Below are 22,618 nucleotides of genomic sequence, written 5' to 3'. Positions count from 1 at the left end.
TACCGGTACTTTTATAACACCACATCATGGAGGAATCGTTTTCATAAACGTAGAATAGTGGATCTTAGAAATAAGCCTAAATAAAAAATCGAATGTAAATGTGTGTGTGAAATACGAGTAGGTTACGTGAAATAAGAATATTATATTTTTAATTCAAAATATTTATTTGAAAATACTTTACTGTTAATAGTCTATAAAAAAAAGAAACTAGAGTTTGAAATTGTATACATTCTTTGTTTTTACTAACAGGACTTATTCCATGTTTTGCTATTGTCTTGGCAGAGTTTGTAATACCTAAAGTATATACGACGAAAATAAACGCATGCTCGTGACACGCCACCTGCGCGTGATCAGACACGACGAAAGTATTGAACAGAGCCGCACTTTATAATATAATATGCAAGAAGTGAGTTTTTTACAGTGCTGGAAAGTAATGATTCGAGAATAGTTTAAAACATTGTCGTAAAATTTTGATAAAAAAATAGGGATGTGGCAAACACATTAAAATATTTTTTTTTTTACATTTTAACCTTTTTTGAATTTTAAGGGATGGTAAGGGTTTACATTTGGAATTTCAAATGGGATAATGCGCTTTATTCCCAACATTTGAATTTACATGATACAATTAATAGATATCTATAATATACGTTTCAAAACAAAAATGAAAATAAACATAACAACTATTATTCTGATGAGGTGGAAAAACTATCACTACCATAATTATTTTCATCTACGTGAATAATAAGTTGTTCCACTTGCGTTTCCATAATATTATCTATCCTCCACATTCTGCTTTCTACCTTTTGCACTACATGTTCGATACATTTTTGCCACTTCTCGGGTGTAATGTTCATTAAGGCGCAATTAAAAAGGTCTTTCACATCAGATAACTTATAGGTCGTATTATGTTTGGCAACAAAATTCTTCGCTTCGGCCCATATGAGCTCAATTGGGTTGAGCTCGCAGTGATAAGGAGGCGAGCGTAGTACAGTTTTATTTTGAGTCTTAGCTATTTCATCAACTATGTACTTATTGTATTGAGACTTACGTTGTTTTACAATATCTAAAATCTGATATTTTAGCATTGTTTCATCAAACTCGAGTTTCTTCAAACGGAGCCAGTTTTGAATGTCGGCTTTTCTTGAATAACTTGTTGGGACTTTTTCAAGCTTCCGTGAGTGATATGGGGCATTATCTAAAATTATGACGCTGTTGTCGTCAAGCATAGGCAAAGTTTTAGAAAAGCATTGTTCGAATAACTCCTCATTCATTTCCTCGTGGTAATCGCCTGTTTTTTTCGATTCGAAACTCCAAAAAGCGTCATTAACGAATCCATCAATACTGCCAATATGGCAAATTATCAGCCTTTTTCCTTTTCCTGAACAAAAAAAATTGTATTAACCAACATATTTTATAATTTTTTTAACCCACCTACCTGCAGGATTTTTAAGCCCTGTTGAAAGTCCATCTATAAATGCTCTTCTTGACGATGCCAAAGTTTCATCCACCCAAGCTTTTGCTGTTGTACAACCAGCATTTACCCAGGTCCCGTCTAAATAGTATATTTTACGTTTCTCATTCCTGTATGCCTTTATTGCTACCAAATAATCTGTCCTCCATCGGACAGTTTCTGGCCTATCTAGCAGGATACTATTGCGCCCACGTTTTTTATACGTAAATTTTAAATGTTTCAAAAGTTTGTATAAGGTTGACCTTGAAACATTCGGGATCATCGTTAACCACCTTGAGAACCTTATCTAAAGTCGGTATTTTGTTCCCAAAAAAAAAATCGTGAACTTTCCTCCGTATTTTTCAATTTCGCCCAGCGTTTCAATAAGGTTCATGCGATTCTGATTCGTTTTCGGTTTCGAAAACGAATGCGATTGTTTGTATTCTCTGATAACATTAAATACAGATAAATGACATACACCAACTTTTTTTGCAACACTTTGAACAATATTTTCTTTGAAAGAATCAGGATGCTCTCCCAGTTCGCACTTATAAAGATTTAAAATAAGTTCTTTCATCTCAACACTTAAATACTTTTTCTTTAAACGTTTTTTAGTTGGGCTATAATCAACATAATTTTGAATTTCATCTGCTGTGTCTGTGCCAGACATTTTACTTCTACAGACAATTTAAAAATACACAAGCAGTAATGCACTGTAGCAAAAAAACACGAATAAATAACAAAACTAAACTAAACTAAACTAACATCACGTATACGTATACCGGTTGGTGCGTCGCCGAGCGGAACATAGGAAAACATGTAAATTTTAAGGTGGCCAGTTATTGGCTTCCCTGTACATTTTATAGAAAAAATGTAAGATAACTTTTTAAAGAGACAAATCTGGCAAAGCCTTGTGTAAAGTTTCAAAAAATTTTAATAAGCGAATCTTGAATTATTCAATTAAATGTAATTACAAAATTAGCAAATTTTCGGTTCGGTTGCAAGCAAACAAACTGCCCATTTCCAATTTAGTTCCACGGTAAACTACTTCTAGCCTTTCAAAGTTCTAAGCTTCTGTCTCATCTTCAGTTTTATCATCACTTTTTAACCTTTTCCATAAGGTGTTACCTTTATCTTGTATGATTTTTTTTTTTGTCAGCACAGACGCACTGCTTCAGTTACAAAGTTTTTGTCACAAAGCTTTTGACCCGTCCTACCCCATGTCACATTAGAGTGATACCCTTTCATCCATTAACGTGTGGCGTAATTTATGGATGGTCCCTTTTGTTAATATTGTTTTACAATTTTTTAACTCCTGAAATTGATTCCCATAGATCCTCACACATAATCAATTGTTAATAAAACATTCAGTTTTAGCCAAGGAGTACTGCAATTTTAAAGAAATATTTATAACAAGAGTCCAACAATTAATCAAAACTTAATAGAAAGCTGTTCTTTGGTAAAATTGATTTCCAAATCGAAAAGTAAGTCATAAGATTATAGAATTAACGATTTTCACAGATAATCAATAATCAACAAAATATTCAGCATAGCTTACTATTACTGCACTAGATCTTATCTTTCCAATTCAAGCTTAATTAATTGACAGATAAATGATTTCAGTTTTCCCATTTTTTCCCAATAAACCAACATATTCATAAGCCTTGATGGCAGCCTTAGACGAAACGTAAAAGCCAGATTTTTTTATTATCTAATCAAATCCCCATCTAAACGAAATTTACCCCATTAATCGAGGCAAACAATACTTCCGTTTTACCCCATAAAAGTATTCAAAAGGGGGGACCGCCCCCTCCTTGATACCCCGCCAATGGGCTCCGAGCGTCCGGACGCATCGATAACCGTTGCGACGCCTTTCCTCGACAACGACGACGTTCGTTTGTTTTCATGTAACAACTCAACTATTTAACCCTATTTTGGATCCCTTTGAAATTGCCATTAATTTCTTTTTTTTTGCTCCGAGACAATTGCTTTCTATTTAAATTTGATATGACTTGCAAAATAAATTTATTGTATTGGTGACGCTTGGATTATAAATTAAAAATATCTTGTACTTGTAAAAAATATTTCATAGGCAGTATTCAGTAGTAATTATTGGTCAATAAAAGTTTAACAGCCGCTATAAAATTGTTTGAAAGTAAGAAAAAAAAATGATAAGATTATGAACGTTTTATTGATAAGATATCCGTTGGTTTTGGTTAGTATTCAAAATGGCAAAGTCGCTTTTATTTGTTTTTATGATTTTAGTAATTGCTGGTAAGTGTGTTAATTGAATTACTTTAATTAGTTTTTAATATTATTAAACATTAATAAATTTATAGTTTTATTTTGAATCTTTAGGAAGAAATTTAAGCATAATTAAACGATTTAAGATTAATTCGAGGGATAAAAATAATTTATAAATTCAGGATTTTTTTATAGTATTTAAAAATTGTAGACACTTTTAGCTTAATAATTTTTATATAACTTAATTTTTTAATAAACTATGCTGCATAATGTTTAGTATTAGCTATAACGAAAAAATTAAAAAGACTGTTGTTCTACTAAATCACTAAGAATTCTCATTTAAAAATTGGCAATTTTCTCCTGTTTCAGACTTTTTGGTTTTAATGATTTTAGTTAAGTAAATAAAAAAGCAAAAAATGCATAAAAAATATTTTTACTGTTTCCATTAAATGTTTAAGTATTATTGATAAAATTCAGTAAGAAAATTTAAATAACACTGCAGCAAAATTTTATTTTAATGAATAAATTTGATATTTGACCAATAACCATGAATAAGATTTCCTGCAAAAGTTAAAGAGCAGATTATAAAGAAACAAATTTAAAATAATATTTTAAAACAAAAATAAAGTTTGATTTTAGGGAATAAACATAACAAAAAAATATGTTTATTTTTAGAAGATCCTTGGTGCAAAAAAATTTTTTTTGGTTTTTTTATTATTATAGCAAAACATTGTATAAGTCAGATATAATTTTTCTGTTATTTTGTTTTCTTAATTCTCAAAAACTTAAATTATTTATAATCATATTTCTTTAAAATTACCATAGTTTTTGTTACTTTAATTAGTCATCTACAAAAAGTCAATCAGGCTGTTTTTTACTTTAGATTATTATTTCTGCCTTATTTTTTGAACATTGTTATTGACTTTTTATTACATATAATATTTAGTGTGTTTTTCATAATTAGTAGTTCACAAAATTCAACCACAGGTTGCTCTAGTAGACATTTCTTATGTAATTTCTCACTGAAACCGCTTCGTTTTTAAGAAGTGAACATCGCGTTCATTTAAGTTATGCAATATTATATTTATAGTATTTTTTAAATATTCCTAAATTTCTTATTTTTCTAGATGTTTAAAGAGTCTTTCTTTAATCCTTTAAGGATGACATTAATTGCTTATTTTATTTTTTCCATTGATTATATTTTATAACTAAAATACCGTTTTTTTTCTAATAATTAAACTATACAAAAACTAAATATAAATTTTAGTTTTAATTTTTTTTTTAAACCACTTTTTTTGTAGTTATTTCTTATTTCTTTCTATGCTTTTTTATAAGCGTAAGTCATAATATAAAAACTCAAATATCTTTATGACTCAAAATATTACTTCACGTTTGTTAATTAAATGGTTAAAAGGCAAATTTTAGAATTGGTTTTTAAGATGTTTCATTGATAAATTTTTTATTTAATTTTAAATCTTTATTGGAGAATTAAGATTAATTGGCAGTAAAAAAATATTTTATAAATTCACGAATTTCGATAAAATTATTACAAATTTGCATGAACTTTAAAAAGATTAAAAAAATTAAAAAGACGTTTATTTTCAAATTTAAAATCTTAGTTTTTATAATAAATTACTAAAAATTCATTCTCATGCAGATTGTTTTTTCGCTTCAGTTTTGTGCGGATATTTGGAAGCAAAAAATTATTTTTCGGTTTTCATTTAATGTTTGATTATTGAAGTTATGCTATAAAAAAGAAACACTTTTTAAAAATTTGTAGTATCATAAAATTGCTAATAATTTTAATAATAATTTTTTTTTTAAATTTGTCAATCATTTAAATTCCTTTTATCATTATATTTTATAAAATTATCACAGTTGTTCTTACTTTAATTTGATTAACATATAATTACCGTAAAACAAGGTGACTTTGCTCCTCTTTTTGAAGATAAATTTAAAAATTGCTAAAATTATTACAAAAGTACGAAATTTCTTTACTCTAGTTGCATTCTACATACAAGAAACATCTTAAAGAATTGAGGGATGTAAACATTTAAAAAAATTAAAGTTTTTGAGGTTTTTAATATAAGGAAATGCAAATGTTTCTTAAATATTACAAAAAAATGTAACACTTGAATAACGCATTGCAGTTTAATTAAAAAATAAATGCAAAACTACAAAAATTAAAAATAGATTCTAAAAATAGGAAAGAAAACACGAATAATAAGTAAGGCATTAGGTTAATAATTGAAATATGGATTTAGTCACTATACCAGCAGGCGAGCTCAGGCACAGAGGAGATGCCTTTTTTGTAACCTGTTTAGGGGGTTTAATAGATCCCCGAACATCAGACCATGAATAAGTAAGCTCGTCTGACTTTGAGGGCCATTTCCATGTCCTTTATAAACAAATACAACAAAACGCCCTACTTCCTTTACAACCATATCAAAATTATCTTTTTTTTGAGGGTCTATTCCTTCAAAAAAATTTATAAACTCATTTTCGATTTCATGTTCTTTCTCGAGCTCTTCAAAGTTTATATCATCTGATGAATTGTCATTAAAATGAAGTATATCCTCTCTCTGTTGGGTTCCTTGTGTAATAAAATCTTCTTGTTCCATGGCTTCATCTATTGCTCCATCTTCTTGTTCTATTGCTTCCTCTTCTTCTTCTATTTCATTTTCAGCGCACACACTCTTACCTGGAGGAATATTAATTTTTTTCCTACGATTATTTTTTGTAATCGTACACAAAGTTCTTCTTGTGTCCAGTATTTTAAGGAAAGATGATTCTATCATACTTTTATTATGTGAGGTTGAAGGAATGTGGGTTAAAACCTCCTCAATATTTAAAGGAAATATTCCGCATTTGCGAAAGCCGGAAAGCAAGTTATCTTTGATGGTTGGCTCAATCATATTCATCATTTTTGATAAGAGTGGAGGAAAATTTTGTTTCTGAATATTCTTCTAATACCATCTTCAGTGCCTTTCCATTCTGATAATACTTTGCACCAAGCTATTTTGATTGGACGAAAAAATGCCACATCCAAAGGCTGTGTTAGGTGGGTACTATTTACCGGCAAATAAACTAAACTTACTTGATTTTGACGACACAATCTAAGGGAATGAACTGTCAAATGAGAAGAAAGGTTGTCACATATTAGCACTGTCTTTCCTTCTAATTTTTTCAATCTCGGCATCATTTGAAATTCTAGCCAGTCAGTAAATATGTTGCTATCAAACCAACCCGAAGAACTAGCATTATAGCGACATCCTTTTGGCCCATTTTCTGTCCATGTAGTCCACATATTAGTAGCGCGATAAACCACATATGGTGGCAACAGTTCTCCAGCAGCATTTCCTGCGAACATGACAGATATTGATGTCTTGGAAGCATTTCGAATATATTCAGGGTATTTGGAACCTTTCTTGACAAGGACCCTTTTTTTCCCCGGATCGTCCGTAAGGTTTGTCTCATCAAAATTCCATATATTGGTTGAAGGAACATCACGTAATTCACTGGCCAAATTATTGAAAAAGTTGCGTAGAACAGTTTCATCTACTGCCGCTCTTGCACGCTTTACATTCTCGGCAAATCGTAAAGACAAATAAATGGTGATGTCTTGCAATAAACGAAGTTGCCCATTCAATGCCGGGTAAATTATTCTGGAAGATCTTCACATTTCTCCCACATCTGTCCAGATAATCCTGAATAATATGACGCAGCTCTTGAGTATCGACTGGAAAACCAAAGTCTCCCAAAGCAATAATGCACTCAACAAAATCCTCTTCCTTTTGTAAAGAAAAAACAGGTTGACCACCTGGTTTTCTATTATGTTTTTTCTTAAGTTTATTTAAAATCGTTCTTCTAGGTATATTGTACTTTTGATCTGCTTTTCTGTGTGATAGTGCCCCTGATCTAACTTCAGCCAAGCATTCTTCCAATGTTTCTTTGGTATAGTCTGCATACCTTCTGGCCCCAGCTTTTCTTTGATATTTCCTAGACATGCTGAAACAAAAAAAATAATTCATGACGCCGACCTTTAGTTTTTTTTTATAAAAAACAAACAGAAGCTTTTTTCATTATTTATTTGAAATACTTTAGTCGCAAAGTAAGGTAAGCAAAGTAACCCAGACTTGTAGTTTGAGGTGGCTTTGCTCCGGTGAAAAGTAACCCCCAAAACTGCGAAATGTTCTCAGTAAAACCGAAATTCGTTTTTCAAGAATTATTTACGACTATTAAATAGTTCTACTAAGTAAAAAATAATCACAAGGTAATTCAATATCAACTTTGCCATACTTACTTGTTACACCTAGAATAAAAACCAAAATACACACAAAATTTTTTGAGGTTAAATTATAACAAAATATTAAGCGTATCTTCCCTCCGCAGTTGACTGAACGGTACTGAAGGTATCGACGTGCGCAGCGCGCTCCGTATAGCCAAATTGGTAATGTTGGATACACTCGTGGTTTGGGTGCGTTATATTTACACGTTTTTGAGCGGGAATTAAAATAAACTTTTTTTTTTTTAATGGAGCAAAGTCGCCACGGGGGTGGAAAAGTCACCCCGGTTTACGGTACCTATTTATATTTTCATTACTTTGTTGATTTTTCCTGACGATTAAACAAAATTCATTCACATGTTGCTCTAGGGTATATTTCTAATATAATTTATCACTGACATGTTTTAACACGTAACAACTTTTTTTTTTAAAGTGAATATCGGGTTCATTTAAGTTATGCATAATTATATGAATAGCATAATTTAGTATTCCTAAGTGTTTCTTTGCAATGTCTACATTTAATATTTTTAATTTTTTTTATTGTCGGTATTTTAAAACTGAAAGACATATTTTTTTCAACCAAATAGAAATATTTTAATTACACGTTTTCTTTGATTCTTTTTTTTTAATCGCTTTTTTTATTCCTTTTATTAAATATCAGTCCATGTAGATAATAAAAATAATAATATGAAAATACAAATATCTTTAGTTATCAAACTAGTAATTAATATAATTTCACATACAATTAATTGTTTGTTCATAACTTACGAATTTCCAATGTAGCTTTCCCTTTAAATAGAATTTTTCAATCAACATGATGCTTTTTCTTAATTTTGTCTTCTTTATTTGTTTTTTTTTTTGATTCTTAAAATTTACTAATTTGGTTACAATTTATATAAAAAAATAAAAACCAAATACTTCTCCACTTCTAACTTTCTGTTTTTTTTGCTTCTCTTATTTGTAAAATAAATTTTTTTTTCTGGCTACCGTTTTATGCATTTTTATAATTTTGTTATATTGAATATAACCACTCTTTTATATACTTTTTGTATTTTGTTTTTATTTTTTAGTTTTATTTATTTGTTAAAATGCAATTTGAAGTTCAGGTATGTACACATAGAGTCAAAAGTTTTTCATTACCCTAAATTTCCCAATTTTTTTTTATTGGCAAAAATAGATTAGAAACTTATTAGTTGATTTGGTTTAATTAAGAAAACAACTACAATGCTTCTAAAAAAACTTTATTACTTTTAAAAATTATAAAATATAGGGTTATTTATACTAATTTTCCATTGTTATTTAGCTATATTTTTAATAAACAAAAAAGAACATCTTTTATACGATATATTTTCTAACTTTAAGACCTCGTAATCATAAAAATATGAAGATCGGATCCATTTAAGTTATGCAGAGTATTAACAAAAATATTTATATTAAAACGTTTTTTTTTATTTGCAGGCATAAATGCTACTACTACTGAAGATGCCAAAACTGAAAACATGGATAAAAAAATCAAAAATATCGCTGCTAATATCGTAAATAAATGGAAATCTGAAGGCTTAAGAATCACCAAGGAAAAAGTAGAAGGTTGGCTAGATACCTTAGATCAAGCCCAAAAGGGCGATACTAAAAATGTTAAAACTCATGATAATATGGTGGCCGGAAAAGAATTTCAGGAAGTTAAGAAAACCTTGGTAAAGACTTTCTCGAACATCGGTAAGGTCAAGTGCGAAAACTGCAAAAAGCCAGAAACTGTTGGTAAAGATGCTGATTTGGAACGACTTACTGTAGAAGAACTGAAGCAGAAACAGCAGTCCATTATAAAAATGCAAAAGTTAGCCAATCTTGTCAATGGTTTAGGAAATTTTGCCCAATCTTTCAAACAATTATCCACCCCACGAGAAGAACTTTAAATTATCTAAATACATCCGAACTGTTATCCCCAAACCATTTGTATAAATATCAGAAATAACAAAGCCGCGACCAAACTCCATTTAAAGAGTAGGATGGAAACGTAATACCCCATCGCAAATTGATTTCCAGAGCGAAATTGGAGGCCCGAATGGGATTTCCACTTTTCCAAACTTTTACCAGAAATAACGATGATTCATGATTTACTTCATCGAACCGGATATTGAAAATAATATTTCGTGAAAAAAAAACTACTTATCCACATAAAATGTAATCGAAATTAAATTAATATAAAGGGCCAAATGAGCTCCGCGTTCTCCCCGTTATTAATTATCAGCAATTCCGCTAAAATTCGCATTTGAATAATGCCGGGTGGGTAATGTCGACTATAAATTACATCAGTACGTTTGTTAATTGCGTTTAATTTCGTGAGTAGGAACGTGTGACGTAGTGCCTAATTTGTTCTGAATTATGAGAGCAATTGTGAAATTAGATATGAACACCAGTATACCTGAGCCCTCCGTTGCAGTTAATTCGCGGACAAACTGCACCAACCGACAAACGGCTTTAAGTGATCAGTTTTTTCTGATATATCAACAGTTGGTAACGTTTCAGTTCAATTTTCATTCTTAATTTGCCATCTCAGCACGATATCATACTATTTTAGAGGACAAAATTATGTGTTTTTAATTAATTGTGTAAACTATGCAAGAAAAACACCATTTCCTCAAATTAAAAAAAATCGAAAACATTCTTTGAAACACTTAAATTACATATATTTTTTTATACCTTCTTTATATTGATATTTATCTTTTATTATTTTACAATATTGTATACTTTTTTAGGATAATATGTTATTGGTAATGTTGTTGACTATCAATTGATTATAAATGGTTTCCGGGTATAAATAAATTATAATTGTTTAAGTTAAACTACTCATTTTTTGAAATTTATTCTAACCCTAAACTCTCCAAATAATATTTCGATACATGCATCCGTTCCGTTCCCGCACTCCAACTCTCTAATGGAATTGGCTGCTGATGCTGTTTGCCACTGTAATTTATGGATATTAATATTCGTGATATTCCAGATTAATTATCCAGACACCCGGTGGAGCGCGCACTAATGTAATGGAAATTGAAATTGAGACTAAATTGCTTTTTTATTGGCCGGAATTTTTTTTTTCGTCGGAAAATTGTACGTCCGGAGTTGTAAAGCGTCACGGGTATATTTTGATTCGATCGGGCTCGATCATCGTATATGGACGCGTTTAATTGAAAATGTAAATTGTTACTTTGTATACTGGACGATGGGGTTTGATTACGCTTTTGTAACTAAACAATGGAGTTTTGAAGGGTGTTTTATTATCGTTAGGTTTTGAAACAATCAACCCTTGTGTGTAGATGGATGTATCGACTGATCGTAATCAGCATTTCAATAATTATTATCGTTAATTACTTTTTTTCAAATTATATATCTACATGAACTATGGTATAATTAATAATTTTAAAAATAAACTTATGCATAACTTAATAGTACAACTTGCATATTATTACCAAGAGATGAATTTTGAGATTTAAAATAATCTCAAGTAAAATAATCTCAGCAAGTTAAAGAGGCTCTTTATAATATATACTTCAATATTTTCAAAAATACTTAAATTTGAATTTATTTAAAAGGGAATTACATAATGCTTGACTAATAATTTGTAGAAGTGAACACGTTAATATGTTGTTCATTAGATAACTCAAAGCTGACTTAAGACTTCTTCTTTAAGACTAAGCAACACTAATCGTGGTGAAAATTAATAATACGAAGTAATAAAACCAGATATATTCGAAGCAAAGTGTTTAATAATATCTTAGAAGAGCGCTTTCGGTGTACGAGCCATCATCAGACCTAGTTTTCAGTTACGCACAGGAGATCCACATAGTGGAAAAACATTGTCACAAATTAAAACAACATTTAAAAATATTTAAGTCTACAAATAACACACCACAAAGTATGGGACGTACAATATTTGATTAAGATTAATTCCCTAAGATTAATTAAGATTTCTTTTAAGATTAATAATGACTAACTGTCAATCCAGTATTAAAATTTTTGGAGTTACAAAGTAAAAAAATATTACATAGGAAGGTCAACGAGATATTTATCACTAAAGATTTTTTTGTAAGTTTTTTTTTAATGAATTACCTTACTTATAAAACTGTTAAGGATTTTATGATAAAAATAGTCGAAAGTAATAAAATAAAACAAAAAAATTAATTTTAAAATAAAAGTTGATTAAAATAATAAAATAGTCAATAGCCTTAAACTGTTGGATTAAAGTAATTTAACAATAAAGTTTCGATTTCATATTTTTCTTGTCAAGAATGTTCAATTTGTGACTATATACCTCATTTAAATAAATTTTAAAATAAATAAAGCATTTTTTAAATTGTCGCTAACACTAACCTTTACCTGAGAAGGTAAGTAAATTTTAAATAACCATAAAGGAAATATTTATAAATACAAAAAAAAAGTTAAAAGATACCTAAAACTATAATTTCATTAATAAAGAAAAAAAATTAAAGCTATTCTATACACCCAAAGTAGAGCCAGACAAGCAGTATATCAAGAAAAACTAGAACATATAAAATGATTTTTTTTTAAATGCTATTAATTCCTTTAAAGTTTTTTTTTATCGAATAAATTGAATCCTTTTTCCTTTTAACAATAATTATGCCCCAAATAATATTTATATATTTTCTCTAATATGTAATGTAATGGAATGTAGTGCAATAGGGGCGTTCTGTACTGCGAGTAGTGTTGATCCATTATGCTTCTCCTGTCTTGTCCTGAATTTGCAGATGTCTGTATCGAATAAGCCCACTCTGCAGCTGTAGTGTGAGTGCACGTGTGGGTGTACTCTAGTTATTATGAGCATGCGTAGGCTTTTTTTCCAGTCTTAAAGCTAGATCCGCCCTCCAAGCGTCGAAGTTCAGGAACTTCGGAGCGAACCAGCTTATTCCAATGTTGCATCATCCTGACTGATGTCCATTTTGCATTCTTTATTTTAAGGAAACTTGCGTTAAACCAAATGAGTGACCGGGTCCAGTAAAATTCCTCCCAGCATCTTTTTTTGCCTAGATATCCGCCATTTCTTTCCCAGCATGCCCCTCTTGTCCTGGGAGCCAGACCAGAGTGCTGACCTGAAGCTGAGTTGCCAAATCATTGAACCTGCTATGGCATTCCAGTATTAATTTGTAATAAGCCCGGCCCAAACTCCTTGGAGTGCTTTAATCCATTCGTGTTTCACATTTGCGATGCATCCCTTAATTACCTTGGGTTTGCCTACAAGGGAAGAATGGTGCGCATTCTTATTTTATATTTCTTATTAAAACAGTTCACCAAGTCCACAAGGTTGCCAGTTTGAGACATATCGATTATATCTCCAATTCCCCTTAGGTGTGACACATGACCAGTAAGGTTGATAGATGGGTATTGCCCTCGTGGCTGTCCCTTCTTGTGTAGCCATATTGAGTGGTGTCAGATTTAAAAGAGCCTCCATGCCCAACGTTGGGGTTTAATTTTATGACCCCTGTGACGCATATAGATGCGAGTCTTTGTAGTCTGCACATTCTTCTACTCGGTTTTCCTTCGCTATATCAAAGTCTCATACAGTATGGTAGATCTTATTATCTGAATATATATCCAATAGGTCATTTTGGTCAGACCAAGTACCAAGTAGTTGTCTTTGAAAGACTCTATGTCTAAAGACTACTAATTCGAGCTGCGGTTCACAGGTGAGTTTTCTATCCAACGAGATTCAGATATTTCACCCTCTCCCTGGGTACGATCTCGATGCCGCTCATCCAAAGACTAATATACTCATACAAAATAAAAAACTTTATCAAAAAACCATTCGAAATCTCCTAAAATCAAGGTTTCCACTTGAAATAGCTTAACTGGTTTATTACCGTCTTTTATCAAAATATTATTAATTAATCCAAGAGCTCCTACATCTCCAATAGGTGCACCGACTTGCACCTAAAATTTTTTTAAATTACCTGAATTGGAAACTCCGCAAAATATTTCGATCCTAATACCTACTGTATCTAATTGATGAAACTTTTTGTGAATTAAGGCGTGACTTAATTTTTTTTATCTTTGCTTATCTAATTTTCTTCTTGATTCTTTTCTTCTTCTTCTCTTTCTTCTGCTTCTTTTTCTTCTTCTAGTCTTCAACTTTTCTTAGCTCGGTGGTGTTGTGTTCACTCGGCAATGTAAAGCTTTCGTTTCTCGGCTTTTCTGAATATCGTGGCGGCATCAGCGATGTTACACCAGTTTCAGATATTGCGTAACGAAGAGTATTGTTTTGATCTTGGTCCTGAGTCCTCTTTTTCCCATTATAGTATAGTTTTTAGTAAATTGTATCTAGGATTACAGAGAATATATAGGATGATTTGCATTGTTTTACAATGTATATCAGTTGTCGATTAGATTTGCTCATTAATTACATGTTCTATCCAGAAAATCTCGAGTAGTCTTCTTAGGATGCACATTTCGAAGACCTCTATCATTTGAAGGGATTTGACTTTAGTGACCAGATTTCTACTTTATATAACTGTATACCTATTTTCATTAAACCAGCATTTTATTTTGTGCAGGTTCTCGTTAATCAGCAAAAGAGATGGATCCTGCCCTGACCAAGATAGAGAAGTGTCGTCTGCAAAAAGGATTAGCTTCCCTTTAAGGTTGAGAGTAGCTAGATCATTAATATATAATATAAACAGGAGGGGACCCAATACAGAACCTTAAGGAACCCAATTTCTAATGATCTTCAATCTAGAGGACACCTCAGTTCCGCAAGGGCCGCTAACGCACACACACTGCTTCCTGTTCTCCAGATATGATGCAAACCAGTCCAGGGCAGCATCCCTGCAGCCATATATGTTAAGTTTCTCCAAAAGCATTTGATGATTAACACAATGAAATGCTTTGGCAAGGTCGCAATACACTGCTACAGTCAATTGTTTATCATTAATACTTTCATAAACATGCTCAACTAATTGGTATATAGCATCTTTAGTGCTTGTGTTGGCTCTGAATCCAAATTGTGAAGATTTTATTATTTTATTATGTATATGTAACACTTTACTACTTAAACATTCTATCACGAAATTTAGGTATTGAACTTGATAAACGGGTTTCGAGCAGTGACTATGCCTATTTTTATCTCTTCGCCGTTGTTACATTTGTCGTTTAGTGTTATATAGCCTAAGTATTGAACTATTTCACGCTCTCGATCTGGTTATTGTTGATATAGAGTTAGGCGTTGTCTTAAGGTTCTCTGCGCATAGGTTTGGTTTTGTATCATATTGATATTAAGGCCAAACTCCTTTTCTTTTACGTTTATGGCATTAACGATGGCTTGTAGATCTTCAATATTATCTGCTACGATCGCCGTATTGTCAGCGTATCTTAAATTGTTGATGGGAATACCGTTTACCTTCATTCCCCTTGTCGCGCTCCCTTAAGATGTTGTTATGTTATCCGTGTAATGCTGAGTTCGTAGTTTTGCTGTGTGGTTCCAGTAAGGTTTGTGTATTATTTAAATATTTTTTTCATTAGTGCCAGCTTCTCATAGAATGGGCATTAAAAGATCGTGTTTTATGTTGTCGAAAGCCTGTCGGAAGTTCGTTCGAAGTTTTTTTCGCGCTTTTAATCTATTATCTTGTGAATTATATTTAAAAATGCTTCTAGTATATAACTTATAGAGTTAATAAGTCGGTGAGCTTCACATATTTTTGCTTGGGTTGTTTGGTGATAGTAACAAAGATGGAGGTTAGCCAGCCACTTGGGATCTCGCCATTCTCATATTTGTATTTATTAAAAAGTGTGCATAGTGCTTTTGTGTTCATTAGATTCGGCACCTTAACTTATATATTGTCTAGACCTTTTAACTTTTTAGTGTTCATAATTCGTGTATCTTCGAACAGGTTATATGGTAGTATAACAGATATACATGGTTTCCATACCTTAGGTATGGTTTGGCTGATTCCTTTAAGATCTGGTTATTTTTAAGGATTTTTGAGGTAATTGCCTTTTTAAATTTCTTGTTTATCTGTTTTGTGGAAGTAGAAACAGTAATGGTCTTTCGTGTAATTTTTCTGCGTCTTCTACTTTCACATCTTTCACCACCAATAAATTTATTAAGCCTTTTGAGGTTAAAACTCTCCTCGATCCAATTTCTAAAAAATTTTTTCAATTATTTTTTTTGCGACTTTATTAATTTACCGCACTAATAATTTTTTCTACATAATCCACCTCTAAAGCATTAGGATAAGGCTAAGCTTCATTAACAAATAAATTATTTTTCCAAAAGCTCTGTTTTGTGTGATTCCATAATTATATAAATTTTATATTGTTTTTATGAAACAATTTTTTTTGTCTAGATACTTTAATTTAAAAAAGTTATGCAACCATTAAAGCGCACACCGTTCAGTCCTCCGACTTGTACTAAATACGAAAAGATGACGGCAGTGTAGTCAGCAGTGAAGATTTATCACAAATCTAACGTCTTTTTTGGATTAATATCTAAATAAATATAATATAATTATTATTTGGAAAAAATACGGTTTTCAGTTTGTGATGACGAGAATATAGTATAGAAAACTATTAGGCTACCATCAAAGTGCACATCGTTTAGTCCCGTATTCGATCTACTCGACCTATCTTAGAAAGAACAAATGCATTATTAAAGATTGGTCACAAATCTGACCTTTTAAAAGATTAATATTAAAAAAAATACACTTTATGAGGTTGTAATGAAGATGTCTTGTGGAAAACTATTATACAACCGCTACACCGTACACCGTTTAGTCCTCCGTTGGAACCATTTAGTATACTTATTAGTATACTTAGTTATAACACGACCAACTCGATCACATGGTACACACACTCTTGATTAATAACATTTTTTGAGACCGAGACATTCTTTTGTTTTTTTTTTAATATAGGTAGTTGATATAATTATTATATAGTGAAGTCGTCTCAGAGAACAGTTGGTTCTTTTAAACCCAGTGAATCAATCTAGACCTCCGTTTCACCAATTAGATTAATTTAATCAAAATCTGGGCAGTGTTGCCTGACGTGAAGGTTTATTAGCGCACAATATTGTTTTCATATGCTCGTCAAAATAATATCCAATTTTAGTGTCACAACAAGACAAATAAAGTTACAATAGGTTTCAGAACAAAAAAAAAACAAAATGGGTTTAAAACGTCATTTTATTCACCTAATTCTCTCTAATTTAAAATATTGCATACTGTCTATTTACACATTTACACAATTTTATTCTAATAATACTTTGATCACATCACGTTATTGGTAACAATAATACTAAATACACCATTATATACAAAATATTAAAATTTTGATCCAAATTTGACACTCAGCAAATTGACTAAACATAAAACCCCCGCGCACACTCCGCTTATGCTGGTGAATGATCCTTAACTACGCCCTCTTCCGGTGGACTCATTCCTCCACTACCCACCTCGTGTTTCCGCTGTAAAGCTTGTAAAGTAAGCGGCGGCAACAGTGGAAAATTTAGACCGGCCGCATGTTGAAAATTGGCAACGTGTTGTAAGCTCTGCAGTAGCGCCGCGGAATGTTCTTGAGCTTTTCTGCGCAGCTCGGCAACGCTGGATTGTCTCTGGTCGTTGGGAATCGGCGAGCTCGGATTGGCTGTGTGATCGGTGGTGGGGAGCAGGTGGTGGTGGGAGGAGAGCGGTTTGATTGGGCAGCACGAGCAAAGACCCGGGAAACCTGAAATTAAAAAAAATATATTTTGATTAAATTTGGTGTTAAAGAACATTTTTAAAGAATATAGAAATATATAGAGAGGTAAATATATGTAAAGAAATATAAGAACGATATGAGTTTGTTTTTTCAGCTTGCGGTGAATGGTAAGTAAACTACATATGGGACAATCTTAAAAGCCAACGTTAAACCGTTCAGTCCTCCGTTCGTCCGCAATTTCATAAGAATCAGCCAAGGAAACACGAAACCGTTTAGACTTCCGTTCAGTTAATTTGATATAAGCAAACAAGTTAAATGAAGGTATTGTTGTCAGTTTTGGATATTTGGGTCAGACATGATTTTTTTTTAAATCTTCGCAAGTGGTTTTTTACATGAAATCTTTTTCCAGAATTTTCTGAGCAGTATTGTAAAAGTTATGAATTTTTAAAAAACTAAAATTTTAAAACGCTTTTCTGAAAGCCCTAACTTCACGTGACGTTCGTGGTATCATGAACGGTAGGTATCACAACAGCGAATGCTGTTGCTCGATGCGACCTAGCTGATCGTATTTATATAAGAAATGATACGTGCAGTGTGATTTAACTTAAGTGAATTACGCTAAAATTACGTTTTTGTTTATTACATTTTTAATGTTGTGCGAAGTGCTGCTCATCACAATTAAATAAATAGTAATTAAAAAGCTTATATTTTTGTGAAACAAAATATGGAAAATTCCATCAAAAGGCCAAGGACCGTTCAATACTCCCTCCGACCCCTTTGATGAATTTTGAGAAATCGAAGGCAGTGTTGCTAGCCATAGAGATTAATCAGAAATATAACGTAATGGTTTTTGTTTATTTAGTGTTCTGTCTTTACATACTTCACACAATTCAAAAAATTTAAAAAAAATTCACCTTAGTTATAATAACGACAAAATAAAGAATGGAAATGATTACGAACCGTTTAGTCCTCGGTTCGACCTATTAAGAAGAAAGAGCAATAGAGGGCAAGGCTCTATTGCTGCAAAGGTTTTATCCTATTAAATATAAATTGTTTTATTTGTATAATACATTTTTTTAAATATTATATTAACATTTTCCTCAAAGAATTTAATTAAGTTTTACGTTACCCATTGTATAATAAAAAATATTAAGACCGCATTCCATCGCAAATTCAAAGTTTTTGGTACAATTAGCTTTTTTTTAAATATTTCCTTTATTAATTTGTAAAACAACAAAGGGAAATATATAAAAGAAAATAATTAAAAAAATAATAAATAAAAAACTCATATTTTTGGGGAGCAAAAGATGGAGAATTTGATGAAAAGGCAAAGGATCGTTCAGCTATCCCTCCGACCCAATCGATGTACTTTGACAGAACAAAGGCAGTGTTGCCAGCCATGAAGGTTAATCAGGAATTTAACGTTTATCTTAATTTACTATAATACTGCTGCAAACTAAAAACCTTCATTGAATTTTCTTATATGTTCTTTATAACGAAAATAGGACTTTATGTTTGTTACGGTCTCTACCTTGTTGATGTCTAACTATCTAAGTTACTTCTTGCTATATGGCCAACCCATTGCCATTTAAGTTAAGCTATTCTTTTCAGTACATTTGTCACCTTCCTTCTTCCTCTCATTTATTATTATGTCTCTTATACTAATGCCCAACATCGCCTTTCAATAGCTCTCTGATAGTCCGTAAGTTGTCACTGGTAAGATACCGCTATCATACAACTTTCTATTAAAGTGTATTGGTACCTATATGTTTATTTTTAAGTATATATTTCTTCCCATATGCAGCCCACCTTAGTGCAACCCTTCTTTTAATTTCTTCTCTCTGATTTTTCTTTCCTATTCTGATCTTATGTTCCATATATATGTACTCGCTTTTTCTATTTTTTTGTTGTTAATAACACTTTAATTTCGTCACTACTCATTACTTTTGTTTTTTCGTAGTTTATTTCCAGTCCGATTTGACCCGATACATTCTTTAGTTGTTGCAACATAGTTTGAAGCTGATCTACATCGCTAGTAATGAGTACAATATCATCAACAAAACGTTTGGGTGGTTAATTTAACTCCCGTTAATATTAATCCAAAGTGTTTCCATATTATCTCTAAATTGTTTTACCTCTCTCTGTGTTGACTTTATCTCTTTCGATTTTTACATGGAAGGTAGAGTGCTCGAGTATCTAGCTGAGTAGCTCTGGAGTATATTGAGAGAATGCATTGTTGGTATTCTGTGGTCGTCTGAATCATAGTGTATATATGAGTGGTTTACTGTACCAGATCATTTTCTGAATCCAGACTGTTCGTTTGACTGGTACCCGTTTAGTATTTCTTAGTAATAATTCTTGTTAGAAGTTTATGTTAATTCTTGTTACAAGGCGATAGTTCTGGATATTTTTGGAATCACCTTTTTTATATAGTAAGATTACTTCCGCGTTCTTCCATGCGATCCGTATTCTTCCTTATGATAAAAATTGCTCAGAAGTACTTTTAGTTTATCCTCTAGTATCCTTCTTAAACATTTCTAAAATCACGAGATAGTTTTACCGCTTACCAAAAGTTCAAGAAGATAAAAACTCTTTGATGAATTTTAATCTTCTCTCGAAGATGCTTACACCGTTAGCGAAACACGTGTCGAGAATAAAATAAAGATTCTTGGTTAGTAGTAAAACTGTCTTGTGATTTGAGTGTCTCACCAAAGGTTCCAACCATAGGACTATTTAGCATTTTTATTGTTATGAGATCTTCCTCGGGGACTTCTTCCGATCCTATGTTGAGAATGTGTGTCGGCGAGAAGGTGTGGTCTGGTCTTCTTGAGGTGTATAGATCCTGGTAGAAACTTAAAATTTTTGATATAATTTGTTTTCTGTCTGATATAATTGATCCGTTCTCGGCTTTTATATTTTTTATTATTGGTCTTCTCTTCGACGATTCTGTCCCTAACAGTTTCATACCTTTATTATTTTCTACTGTGTCCTTAAGTCAGATTCTCAAACATCCTGTCGATTTTTTTTCTTTATACTCTTATTAAGTTACATCAGGCAAAAAATAAAAAAAAATAATTTTATTTGTAATGGCAACAGAACAAACACCGTTCAGTCCTCGGTCCGACCTATTCGATAATTATATTAGGAAAAATAAAGGCAGTGTTGCCACTCAAACCATAAATAATAAATTTTAAAGCGAAATAACGGGCTTTATATCAATGCCTTATATAACCTTATTACCCTAATACCATAAAAACCCTCATAAATATCTCGGGAGTGAAATCTATATAGGAAATTATCAATTTGCTCCATGGTAATTTGCACCTGGGACCCTCGAGAATTTATACCTTGAATAAACTTTTAAACTCGATTTCGTCGATATACCAGAAAATATTGACTGTAAAAAAGTTTTAAATTCAATCAGGCATTAACATTTTAATAGCTAGGGGACTTACCTTTAAGGCTTGGAAATAAGGGCGGCGAGAATTGAGAGCCGATATGAGAGGCCAAATGGGGTGGGAAGAAAAGGGATGGCGGGGTGTTTCTCGGTCCGTTACCACTGTCCAGCACTGGCCTAAAACCACCCGTAGCGCTAAAACAAATAAAAATTAACATTAAAAGTTCTGAAGAATTATGTTTTTTTTTTCTTGGGTATTACGCAAAGTAATTGGAAAATTCGCAATGTTCTTTTGCCGTTAATAATGCAGATGATCAAATTAGCCCCGGCAGCCGCAGCATCATAAAAATATCCTATTATTTATTTAAATTGGTTTGGGGGGATGCACTAAAGCCTAATGGCGTATTAGCGGAGGGGTGAAATGGAATTTAAAATGCTGAAAATCCCCGTGTTTCTTATCTGCTTTTTTGCGGTACGCTTGGATGGCTTTGGATAAGATTTTATTTAGATTTTTTCAAAATAATATAAGAATTGTTCAGAATGATATACTTATAAGTATTTATAAGTTTTATTCATGAATTTATTTAGGTCTTAGAAAATAATGTACCGGGGCCACTTAAGGGAGGTAAGAAACTGTATCTCAGAAACTAACTAACGGCGTTACAGCTACTTCAAAAAATTTACAATAACAGGGATCCCAAAATATCATAGCAATAATCTTCAAACATTTCCACACAAAAAAGTTTTAATGAGAATTTCTGTCTAATAAAAATAAACTGGTGGAGGGAGTTCTAAGCTTAAGTGTGCAAAAACAGCTCGTGTCGTCTCTGGGTAGGCCGATTCTTTTAAAATAAGCTTTGGTTAAAAATCTCTTTACTGCTTTCAAAAATCCGATAGGGGGCGTTGACTTGCACTTACTCTATTCGTCAAATTATTTCAAAAAACTCTAATGTGACCATATATATATTTTTATATTGTTAAAAGCACAGAACAAAGCTGAACAGTGTATATTGTATCCATTTAAGTTATGCATCAATCGAGAAAAACATACATTAGTAGAAAGTAAAGGCCAAAAAAATATAAACGATCGACATTGTACTTCATTCTACAGTTCTATTATATTTTTAAGGTATTATTTTGACTAACTCTATTTTATTTATTATTATTTTCATCCAAAAAATATAATGCGAAATTGCCTTAACCGCATTTTTAGACAATTTACCCAGACAGCACAAACACATTACATGCATATGCCCAGAATATCTAGTTGGCATATTCATATATGCCAGAAATATCTGTTGCATATATTGGGGTTATTTAATTTATGTGCCTGCAATATTTTTTATAATATGTGCAAGGCATATCTAACTATTTATACAGGATATCATTTTGAAAAGTGTCAATGTGAATATTTCGTAAAATATAAAAGTTGCACGAATGCTGTTTATAATAATTGCCATAGAGGTTGGAAAAGCTAGAACCACCATATTTTTGTCAAGATATCAGCCATCCTTAAGCTTCTCCCACTCCAACATTCAAATTA

General features: G+C 31.7%; 3 protein-coding genes across 3 annotated transcripts in view; 1 reads left to right on the top strand and 2 right to left on the bottom strand.

The window, feature by feature from the left end:
* Positions 1-683: 683 nt before the first annotated feature.
* LOC126740708 (uncharacterized) lies at positions 684-1,271 on the bottom strand. Its single transcript, XM_050446836.1, has one exon. The coding sequence runs from the start codon at positions 1,269-1,271 to the stop codon at positions 684-686; it is 588 nt and encodes a 195-aa protein (XP_050302793.1).
* A 2,286-nt stretch (positions 1,272-3,557) lies between these two features.
* On the top strand, positions 3,558-10,822 carry LOC126740588 (uncharacterized). The gene is made up of 2 exons (XM_050446674.1): positions 3,558-3,724; positions 9,438-10,822. The coding sequence occupies exons 1-2, from the start codon at positions 3,679-3,681 to the stop codon at positions 9,890-9,892; spliced, it is 501 nt and encodes a 166-aa protein (XP_050302631.1). The 5' UTR covers positions 3,558-3,678; the 3' UTR covers positions 9,893-10,822.
* A 6,324-nt stretch (positions 10,823-17,146) lies between these two features.
* LOC126740280 (dorsal root ganglia homeobox protein-like) overlaps positions 17,147-22,618 on the bottom strand; it is a 115,048-nt gene continuing 109,576 nt past the window's right edge. The window contains exons 7-8 of the mRNA XM_050446237.1: positions 21,134-21,270; positions 17,147-17,705 (exon numbers count right to left, since the gene is read on the bottom strand). Of these exons, the coding sequence (XP_050302194.1) occupies positions 17,371-17,705; positions 21,134-21,270 (472 nt within the window). The 3' untranslated portion in view covers positions 17,147-17,370. The remainder of the gene's footprint in view (positions 17,706-21,133; positions 21,271-22,618) is intronic.

Source organism: Anthonomus grandis, chromosome 9 (genome assembly GCF_022605725.1).
Source record: "Anthonomus grandis grandis chromosome 9, icAntGran1.3, whole genome shotgun sequence".
Lineage (NCBI taxonomy): Eukaryota > Metazoa > Arthropoda > Insecta > Coleoptera > Curculionidae > Anthonomus > Anthonomus grandis.
This window is presented reverse-complemented; position numbering and strand designations above follow the sequence as displayed.